This window comes from Stegodyphus dumicola, chromosome 10 (assembly GCF_044657685.1).
Source record: "Stegodyphus dumicola isolate Sdum_Otavi_A_Nest chromosome 10, ASM4465768v1".
Taxonomy (NCBI): Eukaryota; Metazoa; Arthropoda; class Arachnida; order Araneae; family Eresidae; genus Stegodyphus; species Stegodyphus dumicola.
Genome location: NC_140777.1, coordinates 147,012,862 through 147,031,228, shown reverse-complemented (window position 1 = coordinate 147,031,228; position 18,367 = coordinate 147,012,862). Strand labels below are relative to the sequence as shown.

The following is an 18,367-nucleotide window of genomic DNA, read 5'->3' as shown; positions in this document are numbered from 1 at the left end:
GTTGCTAATTTTTCATCTCTTCGGCCTCCTAAAATAACCTAATGACTCTACAACGGCGCCCGAACTAAAAGGGTTGTGGATGATGATTCTCCGCACCCAGGATTTGGCGACTAGGTCCCCTAAAACCCTAGTCGCCCTTTAAAAAGGGGAGTATATAAGGTATTTCTCCCACTTTCCTAGCGTCCTTCGTGGTGTAGTGGTTCTGTACCCTGGGCCGGTATTCCAGAGGTCCGTGATTCGATTCGGAAAGGCGTTTGCTGTTTTCATCTTTTCTGCTTCCAAATAACCTAATGACTCTACACATTTAAACAGCCAAGGATAAAATCTAATTTAGGAGAAATTTTACACTTAAAACATGCTCAAACAAAGGCAATTTTTCCACATGCAGGTAATCTAAATTTCTAAGAACACTTTTCGTTACACTCTAATGCCCATTGTGCAGCTGTGTTACCCTTGCTTGCCTACATGCACTTTGAAAACTAAATATGTTGCAAAGTAGTAGTGCGAATTAATTTTAAGTAGCGTTTCAGTAACAATCAAGCCCCAAATTAGCAAGTAAAACAAATTTTAAATTATCTAAATTTAGCTAATGTGTCCTTTTAGGTTAAACTGTTTGATTAGGTTCTCTTTTTATCAAAACGTATTTAAAAATTTTGCATTGTTTTATATATTTAAAATGAACTTTAAGAAACTGAATTTTGCCTAGAAATTTTCGTTATTTTTTCGGTTCAAACAAATTTTACTTAAAGTGATAACTTTAGAGAAACTAAAATCTTTTTCAGTTTATCTTATAATTTATTCTCTTATAAACGCCTAACAAAATTACTAAGCTTTTTATTAATAATATTAAACTTTTTATTAATAATATTATTAATAATATTAAGTTTTTAAGGAGCCGAGAGATAAGAAAGTTCAACTCTGGTGTTTCCGAGATTTTAATTATAAGTTACCCACTTGCCAGGTGGACATGCTAACTACTTAACACTTACGAGAACCCGCAGAGAAACTGTGTTAATTCCTTACAACATAATATGGGGTAATCCTTACAAAGTGAAGGACACTGAAAGGAAAAGGGACTCGGATAAGAGTATAAACTGATGCCCCAATTAAATATTGAAAATGCAAAGCCTTTTTTTAAACTAATTTGACACATTGTTTTCAGCTATTAATCAAATTAAGTAACTGAAAGAATTAGTCAAATCGGAAATTCAAGTTCTTAACAAGTCTTAGTAAGAGTTAAAGTTAATGAATTCTTACATGTCTTCTCTTTCAACAATTTCTTAACCTGGAAGAATTAGTCCCGTCATAAGATTAGAAGATTTATTAGAAATCTCTTATTATACTGTCAGGGATAGTTTACGTTAACTTTCAATTGTAAATACGAGCTATAATTAAAAAAAATTTAAGTTTGCGATGCTTTGCTTTGAAATGAGTGCCATAAATATGTGAAGGTCGGTAATTCATTGCACATAGTATACTACTCGTTTACTAATAGGCTGTTAGGAAGAAATTAAAAAGTTCGAATTGAATTAGAAGCTACAATATTAAGCCTCTGAAAGGTAAAAATGTTTAAGTGTGTAACTTTGAAGTTAAAAATTGAGAAAAATTAGCATTGTTCAGAGAAGATTAATTGAGACAGAAACTAACACTTATTTGCTCCCACTGTTCCTGCATTATGATTGCTGTGGCAGCGGAATCTGTAATCTGTCGATCTGCAATCTGTATTTTACATACAAGGACTACCGTGAAAATGCAGAAAACACAGCAAGAGGAAAAAGCACAAAACAATTTCTTTAATAGTAAGATAAATAATTTATTTGGACATATAAACTAAGCTGTGTGTTTTCTGAGAGGAATTCGTTATTAATAGCGTACTCCTCTGTGAGTTGACACACAGGAGACTTTTTTCTTTTCTTTCTTTCTTTCTTTCTTTATTATTATTATTATTATTATTATTATTATTATTATTATTATTATTATTATTAGGAATTTTTGTCCTTATGGAGAAGAAAGGGATATTCCAGGAAGAATTTACAGTTTTGCAAAACTCATGGCTACTGTTCTGAGACTTCAGAATTATTTCACCTTGATCTTTATATAAACCAGAGGCTCTCGATGGGGTGGGTATTGACTCCTTGGGGATTGGCGAAATTGTAAAGAGGGTCTGTGATGATCAAGGAGTCGATAGTCGAATATGCATCGGAAATTAACCGGCATAATTAACACCTCAATCACTATAAAAAATATATTATTAAAATTGATCGTTAACTGTCTTTATTGAAATTGTTGAGATATTAGGTATTTTTTTGGAAGCAGGCACCATGAAAAATTAGCAACGCCTTCGGCTGGAATGGAAACACCGACCTCTGGAATACGCGCCCAGCGTGCAGACCATCACACCACAAAGGCATACCAAGAAGGCGGGAGAAATACCTTATAATGTAAAGCTTATCATGCATTGAAAAAGAAATCGTATAAAATAGGTATAAGCGGAAAATACGCTAAAATTACTTAACATATTTTATAAATCAACAGTATTTTTTATGCAATGAGTGTGCAATATAAAAGTATTTAAAAAGCAGGTTAAAAAAAAAACACGAGAAAAAAAAATATGGAAACGCAGAACTGAAGAACCGCAGTAAATCTACGCCTATTCTTTCATCCATGCTAGCAAATGGCAGTTACGTCATCAATATGTAACCATGGACCTTATTAGAAATCTTGTTTCTTATAATCTTACATCTTATTTCTTATAAGGTTCATGTATGTAAGTGTTCCCTTCGTATCTGACAAGAACTCTATAAACTAACTGCTGGTCTCTCCTTCCCCCTCCCTGTATTATTATGCCCTTTGTAGAAACTTCTGCTCAGCAGCAACGGCAGGTTTTGCGGATAGCAGGATGGAATCCAACGATCATAGCTTAGCAATATTCACAGCGTATTTTCGAATGTATATTTATGGTGCGTATTTATTCTCTGCATAGTATTAGTACATGAACTTGCATTCCGTTATAAAAAATTTGATGTGTACACCACATGACTTCCTTGTATTGGAATATTAAATTGGAATATTAAATTATACGCATTTTTTCTTGCATTTTATTTAAACTTATTGGATTGAATTAAATCTACTTCGCCGACAGCGCATAAACCAGAATAGAATAAATGCATTCTTTAAAATTCACTCTAGTATTTGTTTACTATAGCGACACTCTGGCGCTAGATTCACTTAACAGTATTAATAATTATATAACAGTTAACTTATATAATAATTATATAATGGAAACTAAGTTAACTGTTATATAATCCAATAATTATATAACAGATAACGTATATATTTCGTTCATATTATAACTCATAATGCACAAAATTTATATCATTTAAAGAATAAAATTATCTAATCGTTGCCGCATGTTCTAATCAAATATTATAATAAAGCTAGAATGATGCATAAAAGAAATTAAGCAAACAAAACAAAAAATAAACAGTTTTTCACAGACGATTGAGTATTTCTCATTTAATTAATTCAGTTCTCACTTCGCGAGAAGGCAAAAATACATGAAAACTCAAAATATCTATATTAAAAATTACGAAGTAAATCTCAAACGCTTATTTCCTCGAAAAAATTCCAGAAAGAATTAAGCATGATTTAATTGGCAATAATAAATGAATGCGTTATCTTTGTTGTTGCGAAGCTAAGTTTCTCTAGATCGGCAACAAATCCACTAGTCTCTTGTTTCAAACGTAAACATCAATGGCCGCCATTAAAAACAAGCTTAGCGACAATTAAACAACTTCAAAATTGCTGATAATTAAAAAAATATTGCAGACAGATTTACTGAAGGCATAAAATCTTTAACCGGAAGATAAAAACAACATAATTCAATCATTTTTAAAGCAAAAAATGTTCAATTTACAAACATATAAGAGTAAAGAAATTGAGATCACTTGAGCCGGGTAACAGAGTGGATATATATATAAATATATTTATATACGTTTGGTGCTGCCGATGGCAACCAAAATACGAGGAGCACATCTACATGTTATAGCAGTCCTATATATAAAATTTCAACGTTCTGAGGCTACTCGTTTTCGAGTTATGCGAGATACGTACGTACGCACGTATGTACATACGTTCGTACAGACGCCACGAAAAATTCTCTTCAGAATTAATTTTAAAGCAGTTTTATATTTTTTTTTGAAGGAAACGAGTCTTTTATTCTGTCCTTACGTACAGATATCACGCAAAAACATCGTTAAATTGCATTCGATAGCGGTCAAAATGGATATTTTCGTTGAAATATGCTGCCTGAAACTTTTCGCGATTACAATACTCCCTTTTTACTTCGTACAAGGAAGTAAGAAGAGTAAAGTTACTACTAACTGTTATTTTTAAATTTCCACATTTACGTTTATGGGCTCTCAGAAATTAACGATGTCACATGAGACCACTGTATCAAGCGGAGCAATCATAGTTCCAAGATTTTGTTTCTGAAAACTTTTTTTGTAATAGTAAAACTAAAAAAAAAAAAAAAAAAGCGATGAACAGGCTTCCGCCCCCTAAAAAATTCTGAAAGTTTTCAAATTTTAAATTACTTCTAAAAGGGCGCTTTATTAAACATTTTATGCGTTATCTTCATTTATTAAGTATCATGTTCTTTGCACTTGAACCATAAAATTCAGTTCAACAGCAATGTTGCAAAATAATTTTAAAATGAGCACATCTTTAGAATTTCCGATACACAGTTCTGCGCCCGCTGGAGATAAAAAGGTTCATCCCCGTAGAGTGTTGCCATTGCTCGCTTTGTTAATTAAAAATTCGTTAAAGTTTTACAAAATATGAAATCGATCATAAAACAAATCCCAAATTTCAAATTTGGTCTTCCACATGCTCATATTCGTAGGAGGATTACGTCATTCAAAATTCGATGGCTCTATGTACCGTCGTTTTATCACAATGCGAGAAACAAACATACATTTATACAGATATTTCATTATTTAATTTCTTCAAATATAATGCAGGACTCTAACATTTGGTTGCAACAGTTTGAAAAGTGAAACGGACATTTATATGATTCAACGCAAAATCGCAAAACGAAAACAATAGTCCTTCAGAGACAAAACCCCTTTGGGCTAATAAATCGAATAAACTGTTTTTTAAAAACTTTTATTCATATTTTTAGTCTATCTTTTATTTATTCATCATAATTATGGGATGCTATACATTATACAGGAAAACGTAAGGGGTGGATTAAGAAAACCATTCGTTTAAAAGAGCTCGATGCAAAAAAACAAAAAAAAAAAAAGACTGAGTATCTCTGTTATAGACCATCAGTGAGTAACTGTTAAAAGGAGAAGTAAACATAAGCGAAGAAAGAGATACGTGACAGCCTAGAGGATTATAAAACTGTGAAACTGTGATTTGGGTGCTATCACCAAAGCAATAAGTCTCCCTTCAAAATTCCAACACGCAACGGCTTTAATATTTAATAAACTTCAGCTGTTTATAATGGTCATTTTGATTTTAGGATAGTTGTAATGCATACATGAATTCTGAAATAGTTAATAGCTCAAGACTTGGTTGGTATAGCAACTTATGTTTACAATGCAATTTGGTAAGCTCATGTTTCTAACTTTTAAAATGATTTATTCATGAAATTGAATATATTTATGCCAAAAATTGTGACTCGTACCTTTTAATACATCTGGATAATTGAGTTGCTTTGTTTTTAAAAAAGAAAGGTTATGTTTACATTCTCTTTTGTAATTCATAGCGCAGTACTAAATCCCGAAACGGGACACAAAAGATACGAGAAGAATTATAAATGCGAAATAAACTCAAAAGACTTAAAATTAGAAAAAAAAAAAAAAAAAGTGGAACAAACAAGAAATGTGTTCCATAATTATGTTTTACAGTTTTCAAACTTCGTATAAGAACACTAAACCTCTTACTTCAACAAATTGGCAGAAAAAGTTTAGGTTAAGTTACAAAATATGTGAGAATCACATGCTTTTAGCATGCAGCTGAAGTATTTGGCATAAATTTAAATTACACGCAAGGAGAACCTCAAAAGCTCTGCAGGCAAACGATCTATTATATCAAGAACTCGATAAGTAAAATTTAGATGCTTTATTTTTCCAGGCGATGGTAAAATTCTGGAAAAAAAGATGAAAAGATTAGTCACATGTCGCATGCAACATCAACTTCTTTGTAATAGCAAATTCGATAAATAATTTGATTCATAAAAAGGATGAAAACACATTATACATCAAAAAGGAAGAGAAATAAATATTATGCCAAATGGGAAGGTAAAAGTTATTACTAGATAATAGAATACAATGTACATTGACGGAAAAAAAAAAAAAAAAAAAAAAAAAAAAAAAAAAAAAACCAAGCACCAAAAAAAAAAAAATTAATGCTGAGTAATGAAATTTGGGCAATACATTTGTCTAGGTAACATATTTAATCGATTAAATTGCCCGGATCACAGGTTATTGCAGGCGCGAGAAGAGCCATTTCAAATGCAAAATGCTGGTGCATTAATAACCTGTGTAACCACCATAATTTTGAATGCAAGCATACAAACGTGCATACATTGTGCCATACATGGGCCGGGTATCAGTTTGTGGGAGGGAATAAGTAAACTGAATAAGTAAAATTTAGATGCTTTATTTTTCCAGGCGATGGTAAAATTCCATGCGTGTTGCACTTGGTAGGTCAATACAGAGATGGTTAATGTTGGTTGTGAATGGAGTTGTCGTCTAATGATGTCCCATACGTGCTCGACTGGAGAAAGAACTGGTGATCTAGCAGGCTAAAGCAACATGTTAACACTTTGTGGAACATGTTGAGTTACAATAACAGTGTGAAGAGAGCATTATCCTGTTGCAAAATACACCCTTGAATGCTGTTCATGAATGGCAGCAGAAAAGTTGAATCGCCTGACTGACGTACAGATATGCAGCCAGGGTGCGTAGGATAACTATAAGAGTGCTCCTGCTGTCATACGGAACTGCTCCTCAGACAGTACCTCCGGATGTAGGTTCAGTGTATCTTTTTATTTGTATGTGTGTATCACAGTTTATGTGATATGATTTACTTTTGCTATGTGTTTCACAGTTTTATAATCCAGTTCCATTTAAATCAAACCTGATTAACATGTACATAGTGGAGCTACTAGCGCCACGCTGATGCGCCTAGTGCAAAATTTGAATCGACGTCATCTTTCAGATGTACAAACAAGCTTAACAAATTTTGTTTATCTAACACAGCTCCTTCTTGGTGTTGGATTTTCCCCATTGGAGTATAATGTGGAATTCAGATATACAAGAAGAAAAGGGAGGACATAATTTTATTTATTTATTTACTTATTTTTGTTATCTATGATTCTACTAAAACACTAAAATATATCCTATTTATCTTCTTAATAATAATTTGTAGCCAACATATAAATCATTAGTCTTATTGAGCAGTTTCAGAGTTCACTCACGCTTTGTTACGATTACTCCTAATCGAGTATTTGATCAATCATTTCCAAGAGACCACAGTTCGCCATTTTTGACTCCAAATGAAGTTCTGTAAAAATGGTATATAATTTAGCCTCGTATCCATATTTTTCCCAAACCATCTTATTCCCGACTTAGCATTTTGTCAGCATGGGTCATTTCATCATGGAGCGGGAAAACACTGATATTTGTTGTTTGTGTTACTTTCTTTTTGCACTACTCGCGGCTTGTGCCGTCACCTGCCTACATGCAAGTTGTTTATTATAAAGAAGAAGAAATATGCAATGATTTTTAATGAGTTCAGCTAATGTATTTCCCGGGTATAGTTACTAATTGATAAAAATAAACACGAAGAATAGCGTTCATTGATTTTAAATCGTTTGGCTTGTTAAACAAAAACAGAAAGATTAAATTTGAAACGTAACTTATCTTTGCCGAGTGGCAATACATTGTTTTGAAATTGTTAATCAACATTTCACCAAGTTCTCATAAAACATAAAATAAATAAAAAAAATTTCAAAATTCGGGCTTCGAGGTGCACATATTAGGATGAAAGACCAAGTGTTTGAAAAAAAAATAGGATAACTCTTAAGAGCCGCCATTTTTTCTAACAATGCGAAGAACATACGTACATACATAATGCATACATACTGTTACGAATTTTGTAAAGATGTAAATAATTTTAGTGAAATTGTAATGAACATGTACTGAATACGTATTGCAATAACCATTTTACATGATGTAACATAAAATGCTCGAAAAACGAAGCTGAGCCTGAAAAATGAGATTACAGAGACAAGTCTATACATTGAGTTAAATGGCTATCTCATCAAGTTACCAAAAGTCACCAGACTTGACAATATATTAGTCCGGTCCCTGCATGACTGTAACTGGTATTGTAATTAAATCCCTATATATAATTGTAAACTTATCCGGATCTCATATGCCTTCCAGTAATTTCAAGGAGAGGAAACTACTAGAGAACTTTCGGTAGCCTAGAGAAAACTATGAAACCGCGGAAAACATCAGTTTCTCAGTTGTTTGACTACTGAGTATTGAGATATCTCAGTGTGAGCTACGGCTCTTTAGATGGGCTTTGCATTGCCTTGAGTTTAATGTTCTTAGTAGTTTGAAGTATAACTACTGTTTGTGCTCTATGATATTGAGAAGAGTTTTACGAAAGCTCCAGAACTATAAAGTGTTTCTTTTGGTAAAATAAATTTTATCAAGCTATCATCGGTTCTGTTTGGATTCAATCTATTACGAAGCCATAAGCACGCAACAATACATATATGCGTACATCTGTACGTACGTACATACATACATACAGACTCTTCATTATTTTGTAATACTGAAAAATTTAGCAGTGTCGTGATGCAATAAACACGCTGCACATATCTTTCAGGCAACCATAATGTGTTTCAGGTGTTATTTCGCTGCAAGTTGCAACAAGCTTATTTGTGCTAATTTTTTACTACCTTATTTTCAAGGTTTTCAATGTTAATGTTCAGTCTGCACTTGCTATGAAGAAGAATATAAAAATGAAAAAGAGAATGTCCTAAAATTCAACGAGATTTACAAAACATTTAAAAAAGTTAATTTTTTTTTTTTAAATTTTTATTTTGTACTCAAAGTGAAAGCGTGTCCGGAGAAACTTAGTCTCGAAAAGTCTTCTTTCAACTGGTGTTAAATTTCAAACAAGAAGCAAAAGAGTAACGCATGACTTATTTTTTAGAAAGCAGTTTTTTAATATATATCCATGTTGGAGGTAATAAATGTTATTTATTTATTATATGAATTATTTATAATATGCAATAGTTACTAGATTTAATAGTTTTTCTTGAAATTACTGAAGACCATAGATAGAAATTTCACTGCATCGAGATGCCACATAGGTCCATTTCAACACAGGATAAATGTATCTCAGAGACGGTCCATGAACATTTCCGCACCAGCTGATCGGTACAGTTAATGGTCTTATTAAGCTACGAGCAGCGAAATAAGAAACATTCCCAACAAGTGACGTTTCTCCTAGCTTTAGTTCGAATAAAAGGTATTGTTAGCAAAAACAGTTGCATTGGTTTCTTCAATAAAATGAAGCTGAGAGTGAACTGTGCCTCCCAAAATTTTCACATAAGTTTCTAAGATCTTCTGTTTATACATTTGAGCGGTCAAAAAAACCTCTTCAAATACATGAAGTATTGTGCAAACATCTATGATGCCTGCCAAACCATAACACTTTCACACAAATAATAACAACTTTCCCTGATGTTGGAAGAGTAATACAAGGTCCCAGGTGTTCTTCAGATGAAGCTTTACTAGACTCAGTTTTTTGATTGAATCTAAATTCACTACTGAAGAGAAATTAGATACACTGTTCTTTGGATTAGTACATGTTTGTAAATTTCTGTACAGTCTGTAAAGTTTTATCTTTGTAAAATGTAGTTATAATGTTTACTATTGTAAGTGTATGTTCTGATGAAAAGTAATTTGGGTGTCTGAAGTCATGTAATAATTATGTAATTATGCCCTGAGCCACAACGGCTATAATATCTTACAGTGTTATTTGATGTATCTCCTAAAGCTAGATGTGCTGAGACACAGTACCACCTAACCTCTTTCTAGAATGATAGTGTTTCCGTCTCCCGTTAACTGTCAACTGTTTATTTGGGCCCAAGACTGACGTTTTCCCTATGTTCAAATACTCTGTCTCGTGATAAAGCGAGAGAGGGTTGCAAATAGAGAGTATTCTGGTAAAACATCTTTTCAAACAAATTCTTCGGAGAAACTTTTAAAATTAATGAAAGTTGAAATTGCAACGTAGGTCTTGCGAAAAATTATGCGGCTGTAGCAGACATCTGGAGCCTGGCTGAAAGTGTCCAATTGTGCTTTTCGGTGGACGCCGTGGTTCTTGAATGACATTTATGAAGGCAGCCCCGTAGCCTCTGAAGCCTCTCAACCCCGTAGCCTTTGAAGCAGTTTTATGAGATTTCTGAATACATTTTAATTATGTATTTGTTCCAAATACGATGCTTATAGTTTTAGAAACATAATGATAAAGAGTAAATTACTGTAAGCAACAGCAGTTGAAGAGGGAGGATATAAGGTTGGGGCTTTGTTTTTGTCATTGTATGTTTATACGTCAGAACTCGCAAGTAAGGTAATATGGGGGAAATTTCCATATTCATATGGTCACTAAATTTAGTCTGCCAATCGATAGCTGGCGGCATCTCAGTATACTGAAGTTTGCGATGAAAGTTACTTAGTGATTAATTCAGCGTACTCGAATTACTTGAAATAAATTCTAAAAATACCTGAAATAAATATTAAAATGAATCTACATCTCCGATATTGTATTGCATGACTTTGTAAGATTTATCTTAATTTATCTAACAGTTAATTTTTAGTTATAAGTTCCTTTTCCGTCTTTCCTTAATTTCAGCTTACATCTTCCGGCTAGAACGTATTTTCAGAATTGCAGTTGAATGCAAATGAGGAGAAGAAGTATTTTACTGTGAAGTTCTACTGACTTCGTTAGAGAGCCTGAGATTCTGATCAGCGCGTTAGTCTTTTGGCGATACTTTCTCAGAAGCTACTTTTACGATCGGCCGTACAATAGGCCCTTGATAACTTCGCCGTTAGTTAGCGTTAAGGGGTCAACTCTGTTAGAATCTTGATAGCTTCGGCTATATCTTTTTAGTTAAGATTAGTTTAGTTCTTAGCTTCAAGCCTGAGAGGAGGCTTTATTGTAAAACTCCAAGAAGGAGTCTTTTGTGAACTTTATTTGGAATAATAAAGGGTACTTAGCCCTGTAGAAATATTAGGTATTTTTTGGAAGCAGGCAAAATGAAAATATGCAACGCCTTTCCCGGGAGTCGAACCGGTGACCTCTCAATTACGCCCTGAGCGTGCAGACCACCACACCACGAAGGCATACCAAGAAGGGGGAGAAATACCTTATATATTTCCCGTTTTTAAAGGGCGACTGGGGTTTTTAGGGGACCCAATCGCCAAATCCTGGGTGAGGAAAATCACCATCCAACACCCTTTTAGTTCAGGCGCTACTGTAGAGATATTAGGTAATTTTTGGAAGCAGGTAAGATGGAAAATATGCAACGCCTTCGCCGGGAGTCGAACCACGGACCTCTCAAATACGCGCTGAGCGTGTACACCACCACACCACGAAGACATGCCAAGAAGGTGGGAGAAATACCTTATAACCCCTCTCGAATCCTGTTCTCTGCCTACCAAACTAAAGCGATTATTCTCTTACCTGTTCTTAAGGTTCCTCAACTTTAGCTGTAAATTAAAAGACAGGAATCTTACTACTTCATATTTATAAGCTGTGATTCAGTACTTTTAGAAAAATTCGGAAAAAACATGCTTATTTTTTTATTTTGAACATCATCTACAGTATAAAATTTAAAATAGCTGTTCGTGAGTTCAAATTAAAAAAATAACCTGCTGGCCACAGTAAACACAACGCCCTGAAGGAAGCATGCAAATAACATGAAATTTGCAACATGCATTAGTGGAGGTAAGATATGCATATGATTAGAATTTCAGCGCAGACGCACATGACGCGCGCCTGTGGCGCCACTTAAAAGCGCTATGTAAGGCTTGGAGTTTTTGACAATTTCAAATTCTGCAATTGTGTTTTTCTTGTGGTTTTTTTTCAAAAAAAAAAAAAAAAAAAAAAAAAAAAAAAAAAAAAAAGATCAATTATACCTTGTAGTAAACAGCGATCATCGTTTGATCAAGTATTCGAGTTCGACAGAGGAAGGATAGTGGCCTACCGAGAGTGTGGATTATCTTTCAAGGAAATCGGTAGTCGTGTTGGGCGAAACCAAACAACTGTAATGCGGATATGTGACGTTGGATGCAGGAGAGTACCCCGGACCGACGTGTTCGATCGCATCCACCTCAGTGCACCACTTCACGTGATGACAGGAACACTGTGCGCATGGCAGTGACGGATCGCTCAGTCACATCACGAACCATAGCACAGCACATTCAGTCTGTAACGCATCATCCAGTGTCTGTGCGTATCATTCGACGTCGTTTATAGTAGAGTGGTCTGTCCGCAAGACGTTCATTGCTTCGTCTACCCTTGACGCAGAACCATACATGTCTCCGCCGCCAATGGTGCGATGAAAGAAGGATGCAGACGGTAGAATGGAAGGAAGTCTTTACTGGCGAGTCCTGCTTCTGTCTGCAACACCACGATGGTCGGATTCGAGTCTGGAGACACCGTGGAGAGAGGATGCTGAACAGCTGCGTTATGAACCGCCAACTATGGTATGGGGAGGTATTGGATATCACTCTCGCACTCCTCTAATACGCATTGCCGGTACTTTAAACAGCCAGCGCTACATCTCCGAGGTGCTGGAGCCAGTTGTCCTTCCTTATCTTCAGGGTTTGTCCACAGTCATATTTCAACAGGATAATGCGCGGCCGCACGTGGCACGCATTGTCCAAGAGTTCTTCGTCAATCGCCAGATTGAATTGCTTCCCTGGCCGGCTCGCTCTCTGGATCTTTCGCCGATAGAAAACATGTAGTCCATGGTAGCTGAACGATTGACCCAGATTACATCCCAAGTTGCCACACCAGACCAACTTTGGCAACGTGTGGAAGCTGCTTGGTCTACTGTACCCCCAAAACACATTCAAAGTCTCTTTGAATCAATGCCGAGGCGTGTGGCAGCGGTGATCTCCAACAATGGCGGCTACTCTGGCTGCTGATTATGGAAGGAACCCCACTTCACAGAAGTCTATAAATTTAATCATTTGATATCTTCTAAATATGAAAGAAGATTCTAAATATTCAGCAAACGAAATCTAAAATTTACTTCATTTATTTATTTACTTTTCTTTTGCTAAAATTGCTTTTGAATTTTGTTAAAAAAGTGCTTTGACTCGTCAGCTGCTTTTATATCAAGTATTCGACTCGCAGCAATTTGACTTTTGAGGACTTTACTCTGAACTATCTTGCTACCAGAATTTGAGATTACCTTTATTTTCAATTCACCAACGATTATTCACCTTATTCCGCGATCTAGACATAGGTAACAACTCACTCTGCCGCAATGTTCTTATAAAAATTCAAAATAATTTTGAAGCAAAAACTGATTATCATCCATGAATACCGCTTTCTCAGTGCTACACGTACGAGCAGGATTTCTGGTTCTACATCTGCGACATTATATTGCAGATGTAGAACTTTCACATGACTTTCACATTTATAAGCTGTGATTAATTATTTTTAGAAAAATCTGAAAGAAACATGCTTATACTTTTTATTTTGAGCATCACTTACTGTACGACAGATACATTTATTACAAAAACTTTTTTCTTTTAATTTTCGGACGAAATACTAATTTTCGACCATAGTTCTAAGTAAGTAACTATATTATTGAATAAATTTTGTTGTGATATCTCTGGTCTTTCTTGGTGTTGCAATTTGGGTGGCCAGCAGTGTACAACCAATAGAAATTTCTTGGAGTTAGCCTTTACACTTCAGATAGAACTAAAAAACAATTTGAATTTTGCCATGCGTAGTTTCATAAATATTCAGCAAACGAAATCTAAAATTTACTTCATTTATTTATTTACTTTTCTTTTGCTAAAATTGCTTTTGAATTTTGTTAAAAAAGTGCTTTGACTCGTCAGCTGCTTTTATATCAAGTATTCGACTCGCAGCAATTTGACTTTTGAGGACTTTACTCTGAACTATCTTGCAACCAGAATTTGAGATTACCTTTATTTTCAATTCACCAACGATTATTCACCTTATTCCGCGATCTAGACATAGGTAACAACTCACTCTGCCGCAATGTTCTTATAAAAATTCAAAATAATTTTGAAGCAAAAACTGATTATCATCCATGAATACCGCTTTCTCAGTGCTACACGTACGAGCAGGATTTCTGGTTCTACATCTGCGACATTATATTGCAGATGTAGAACTTTCACATGACTTTCACATTTATAAGCTGTGATTAATTATTTTTAGAAAAATCTGAAAGAAACATGCTTATACTTTTTATTTTGAGCATCACTTACTGTACGACAGATACATTTATTACAAAAACTTTTTTCTTTTAATTTTCGGACGAAATACTAATTTTCGACGATAGTTCTAAGTAAGTAACTATATTATTGAATAAATTTTGTTGTGATATCTCTGGTCTTTCTTGGTGTTGCAATTTGGGTGGCCAGCAGTGTACAACCAATAGAAATTTCTTGGAGTTAGCCTTTACACTTCAGATAGAACTAAAAAACAATTTGAATTTTGCCATGCGTAGTTTCATAAATATTCAGCAAACGAAATCTAAAATTTACTTCATTTATTTATTTACTTTTCTTTTGCTAAAATTGCTTTTGAATTTTGTTAAAAAAGTGCTTTGACTCGTCAGCTGCTTTTATATCAAGTATTCGACTCGCAGCAATTTGACTTTTGAGGACTTTACTCTGAACTATCTTGCAACCAGAATTTGAGATTACCTTTATTTTCAATTCACCAACGATTATTCACCTTATTCCGCGATCTAGACATAGGTAACAACTCACTCTGCCGCAATGTTCTTATAAAAATTCAAAATAATTTTGAAGCAAAAACTGATTATCATCCATGAATACCGCTTTCTCAGTGCTACACGTACGAGCAGGATTTCTGGTTCTACATCTGCGACATTATATTGCAGATGTAGAACTTTCACATGACTTTCACATTTATAAGCTGTGATTAATTATTTTTAGAAAAATCTGAAAGAAACATGCTTATACTTTTTATTTTGAGCATCACTTACTGTACGACAGATACATTTATTACAAAAACTTTTTTCTTTTAATTTTCGGACGAAATACTAATTTTCGACGATAGTTCTAAGTAAGTAACTATATTATTGAATACAGATTCTGTGTATATTTCTTGGGAATAGTATTTGCATGGATAATAAGGAATATTCTCCATTTCCAAGCAAATGATTTTATTAATTTGTGTGCGTAATTACGATAGCATCCAAACCGCAACTCGTACATGAAGATTTAATTTATTGAGAAGTATTCTTGAATTATTTACGAATCATTTTGACCATTAGTAATACCTTTTTTTCCTGTTTTAAATGTCCGAGCTTTTTTGTGATAAAAGCTGCTTTATATGATAAATTTTGAACATTAATGGCCAGCATGCAGAAAGAGGTGTTTCCTGATCTTGTTTATTTTGAATCTTGACAAAATTAGTCAAGCCATACCCAGAATAGCTTTGCTGTGAAGATCATAAGCAATATCTGGTGATAACTGTATGGCCTGCAAAGAAAATATCATATAGTTACATAACAATATGTGTTGCATTCGACAAAATTTTAGCACACAAAGCTTATGAAATTATTTAGTTAAAATTAAACTACTAAATTTCATTTAATACATTTTGTAATACTACTAAACACATTTTGTATTACTTCTGTTAAACTACATTTTCTATTTTATAAAAAATGTAGGGTAATAAAAATATGCAATATCGTTTTAATTATAAAAGAATAATTAAATTGTAGAATTGTTCGAAAATATTCTGAAGGGAATACAGAACTTCAAAAATCTTTCTTTAATTCACTGTTCTGTGATGTTAAGCATTCCTTGAAGGTGATATGGACAAATTTAAAAAGTATTTAAAAATGGTACAATTAAACGCTTGGTATGTAGAGACATTAGGTATTTTTTTAAAGCAGAAAAGGTAAAAAATGAGCATCATCCTCGCAGGAACCACGGACCTCTCTGAAATACGTCCCCCCCCCCAGCGTGCTGACCACTACACTACGAAGGCCTGCTAAGGAGGCGGGAGAAATACCTTATATACTCCTCCTTTTAAAGGGCGATCAGGGTTATTAGGGGACCCAATCACCAAATCCTGGGTGTGGATAATCATCATCCACCACCCTTTTAATTCGGGCGCCACTATAGAAACATTACAATATTTTTTTGGAAGCATGAACAATGAAAAATGAGCAATACCCTAGCCCCGAATCGAACCACGGACCTCCCGAAATCGCATCGAGCGTGCTTACAGCTACACTACGAAGGCCTGTTAAGAAGGCGGGAGAAATACCTTATAGGTAAACTGATAGGTTCAACGTCGTACTTCATATTAGTCTGTTAATATTTCATTAAAAGCAATTGTAAATATGCAATGTTGTGTTATTATTATGAATTCTGTATGGGTTAGTATGCTTGAGTTGTTATTATGAATTCTGTATGTGTTAGTATGCTTGAGTTATTATTATGAATTCTGCACTGCTAACAAAATCATTATGCATATACCAGCGACCGAGCGTTAAAGTCGCTAAATCCTGGTGGATAGGTTGGCTGCATGTTTTTTTTTTTTTTTTTTTTTTTTTTTTTTTTTTTTTTTTGTTCTCTCCATGTGTAAAGTCAGTTCCCTTAGAAAGTCCTCCACGAACCCATCCCTTCCCTTAGGCAAATAGCGCTAGTGTACTTTACCATAATCAAATACACCAAACCAGCTTTGACGGTAATTTGGCGGTTTTAAAAAAGTGGGCGAATTCCCCCCCCCCCCCCCCCCCCACTTATCATGCAGTTGCTAACAGTAATGACTGTTTAAAGCAAAACATTTAATCCTTAACTGTTGATGGTCCATGATCTTAAATGCTGATGAGATCGGATTTCTAAATCAATCATAAATTTAATTGAATTGAATATAATCATACGCCAAGTTAGAAAGAATAATTTTTCTACGTTTAGAGGTAGGAATAGTTAGCTTTGTTTCTTTTCAGTGTTCTGTATATTAAAAGGTATAAAATAAAGAAAAACCTTTTTGAATTGCGCAGTTTTTAATCAATGCACTAAAAAGAAAAAAAAAAAAGAGTTTTTTTATGGTATATGATTAAACATGAAATCATAATTATTCCATATACGAATTATATTGGAACATAAATATAATTTCAAAGAATAACAGAAGTGATAATATAAAAAAATAACATATATAAGACTTCAATTTGCTTCAGTTTCTCTTTGGAATATTTTTGTTTGAAATTAAACATTGCTATTTTCCTCATAATGTTACTTCTAGATTTGGTTTGGTTTGGTTTATTTAATTACGGCAAAGCACACTAGGGTTATCTGTCTAAGGGGAGGGATGCCTTCGTGGAGGTCTTTCTAAGCCTTACTTCTAGACACATATGATCAAGAATGTTACAATAGCCACAGAAATTACATTTTACCTTTCAGAGCGTTTTCTTCAAACATATAATTAAAAACTGTTTTTATATATTGTATTTTCCACCTTAATACTGAACTTTTAATTTCAGTGGAAGCCTTAGCAATGAGATTTTTGTTACATTAAATTTACAAGTTTATATCAAACAAGATAATTTTTTTGTTTTTGTTTTATTTGTTTGTTTTTATTTGCAATATCAGTTTGGGAACTTTTGCAAGAAATATGCAGGGATAACCTGCAAAATGAATAATCAGAGAATGAATGATAAAGAGTTTATTATACTTATAAGTTTACATACTGTCATTTAGTTTATTTTGGGGGGATATGACATCTTTTTCTGTAACATATTTTTGAGTGTCGCATTTATGCTCTGGCTATAAGATAAATTATGGTAAAAATTACAAAGTACCTTCTTTATTATACTAGCTGCTTATGCAACCAGCAGTCTAAAATAGTTATTATGAAGGAGGAAAATACATACAATGATTTTAGTGAATCCAACTAATGTCATTTCACGAGTCCAGCTACTAATAAAAAATAATCTGCTTTTATCGCTTTTAAATCGCTTTGTTTACTTATTAATAGCAGAATAAATTTGAAAGAAATATGAAATACTATCTTATGCTTTGCC

At 33.9% G+C, this 18,367-nt stretch overlaps 1 protein-coding gene across 3 annotated transcripts in view; it reads right to left on the bottom strand.

Moving 5' to 3' along the window:
• Nucleotides 1-15,270: 15,270 nt before the first annotated feature.
• The window catches only part of LOC118201065 (LRP2-binding protein-like), a 99,830-nt gene continuing 96,733 nt past the window's right edge, over nucleotides 15,271-18,367 (bottom strand). For all 3 annotated transcript variants that reach the window (XM_085825690.1, XM_035373095.2, XM_035373089.2), the window contains exon 8: nucleotides 15,271-15,812. In XM_085825690.1, the coding sequence (XP_085681816.1) occupies nucleotides 15,747-15,812 (66 nt within the window). In that variant the 3' untranslated portion in view covers nucleotides 15,271-15,746. The remainder of the gene's footprint in view (nucleotides 15,813-18,367) is intronic.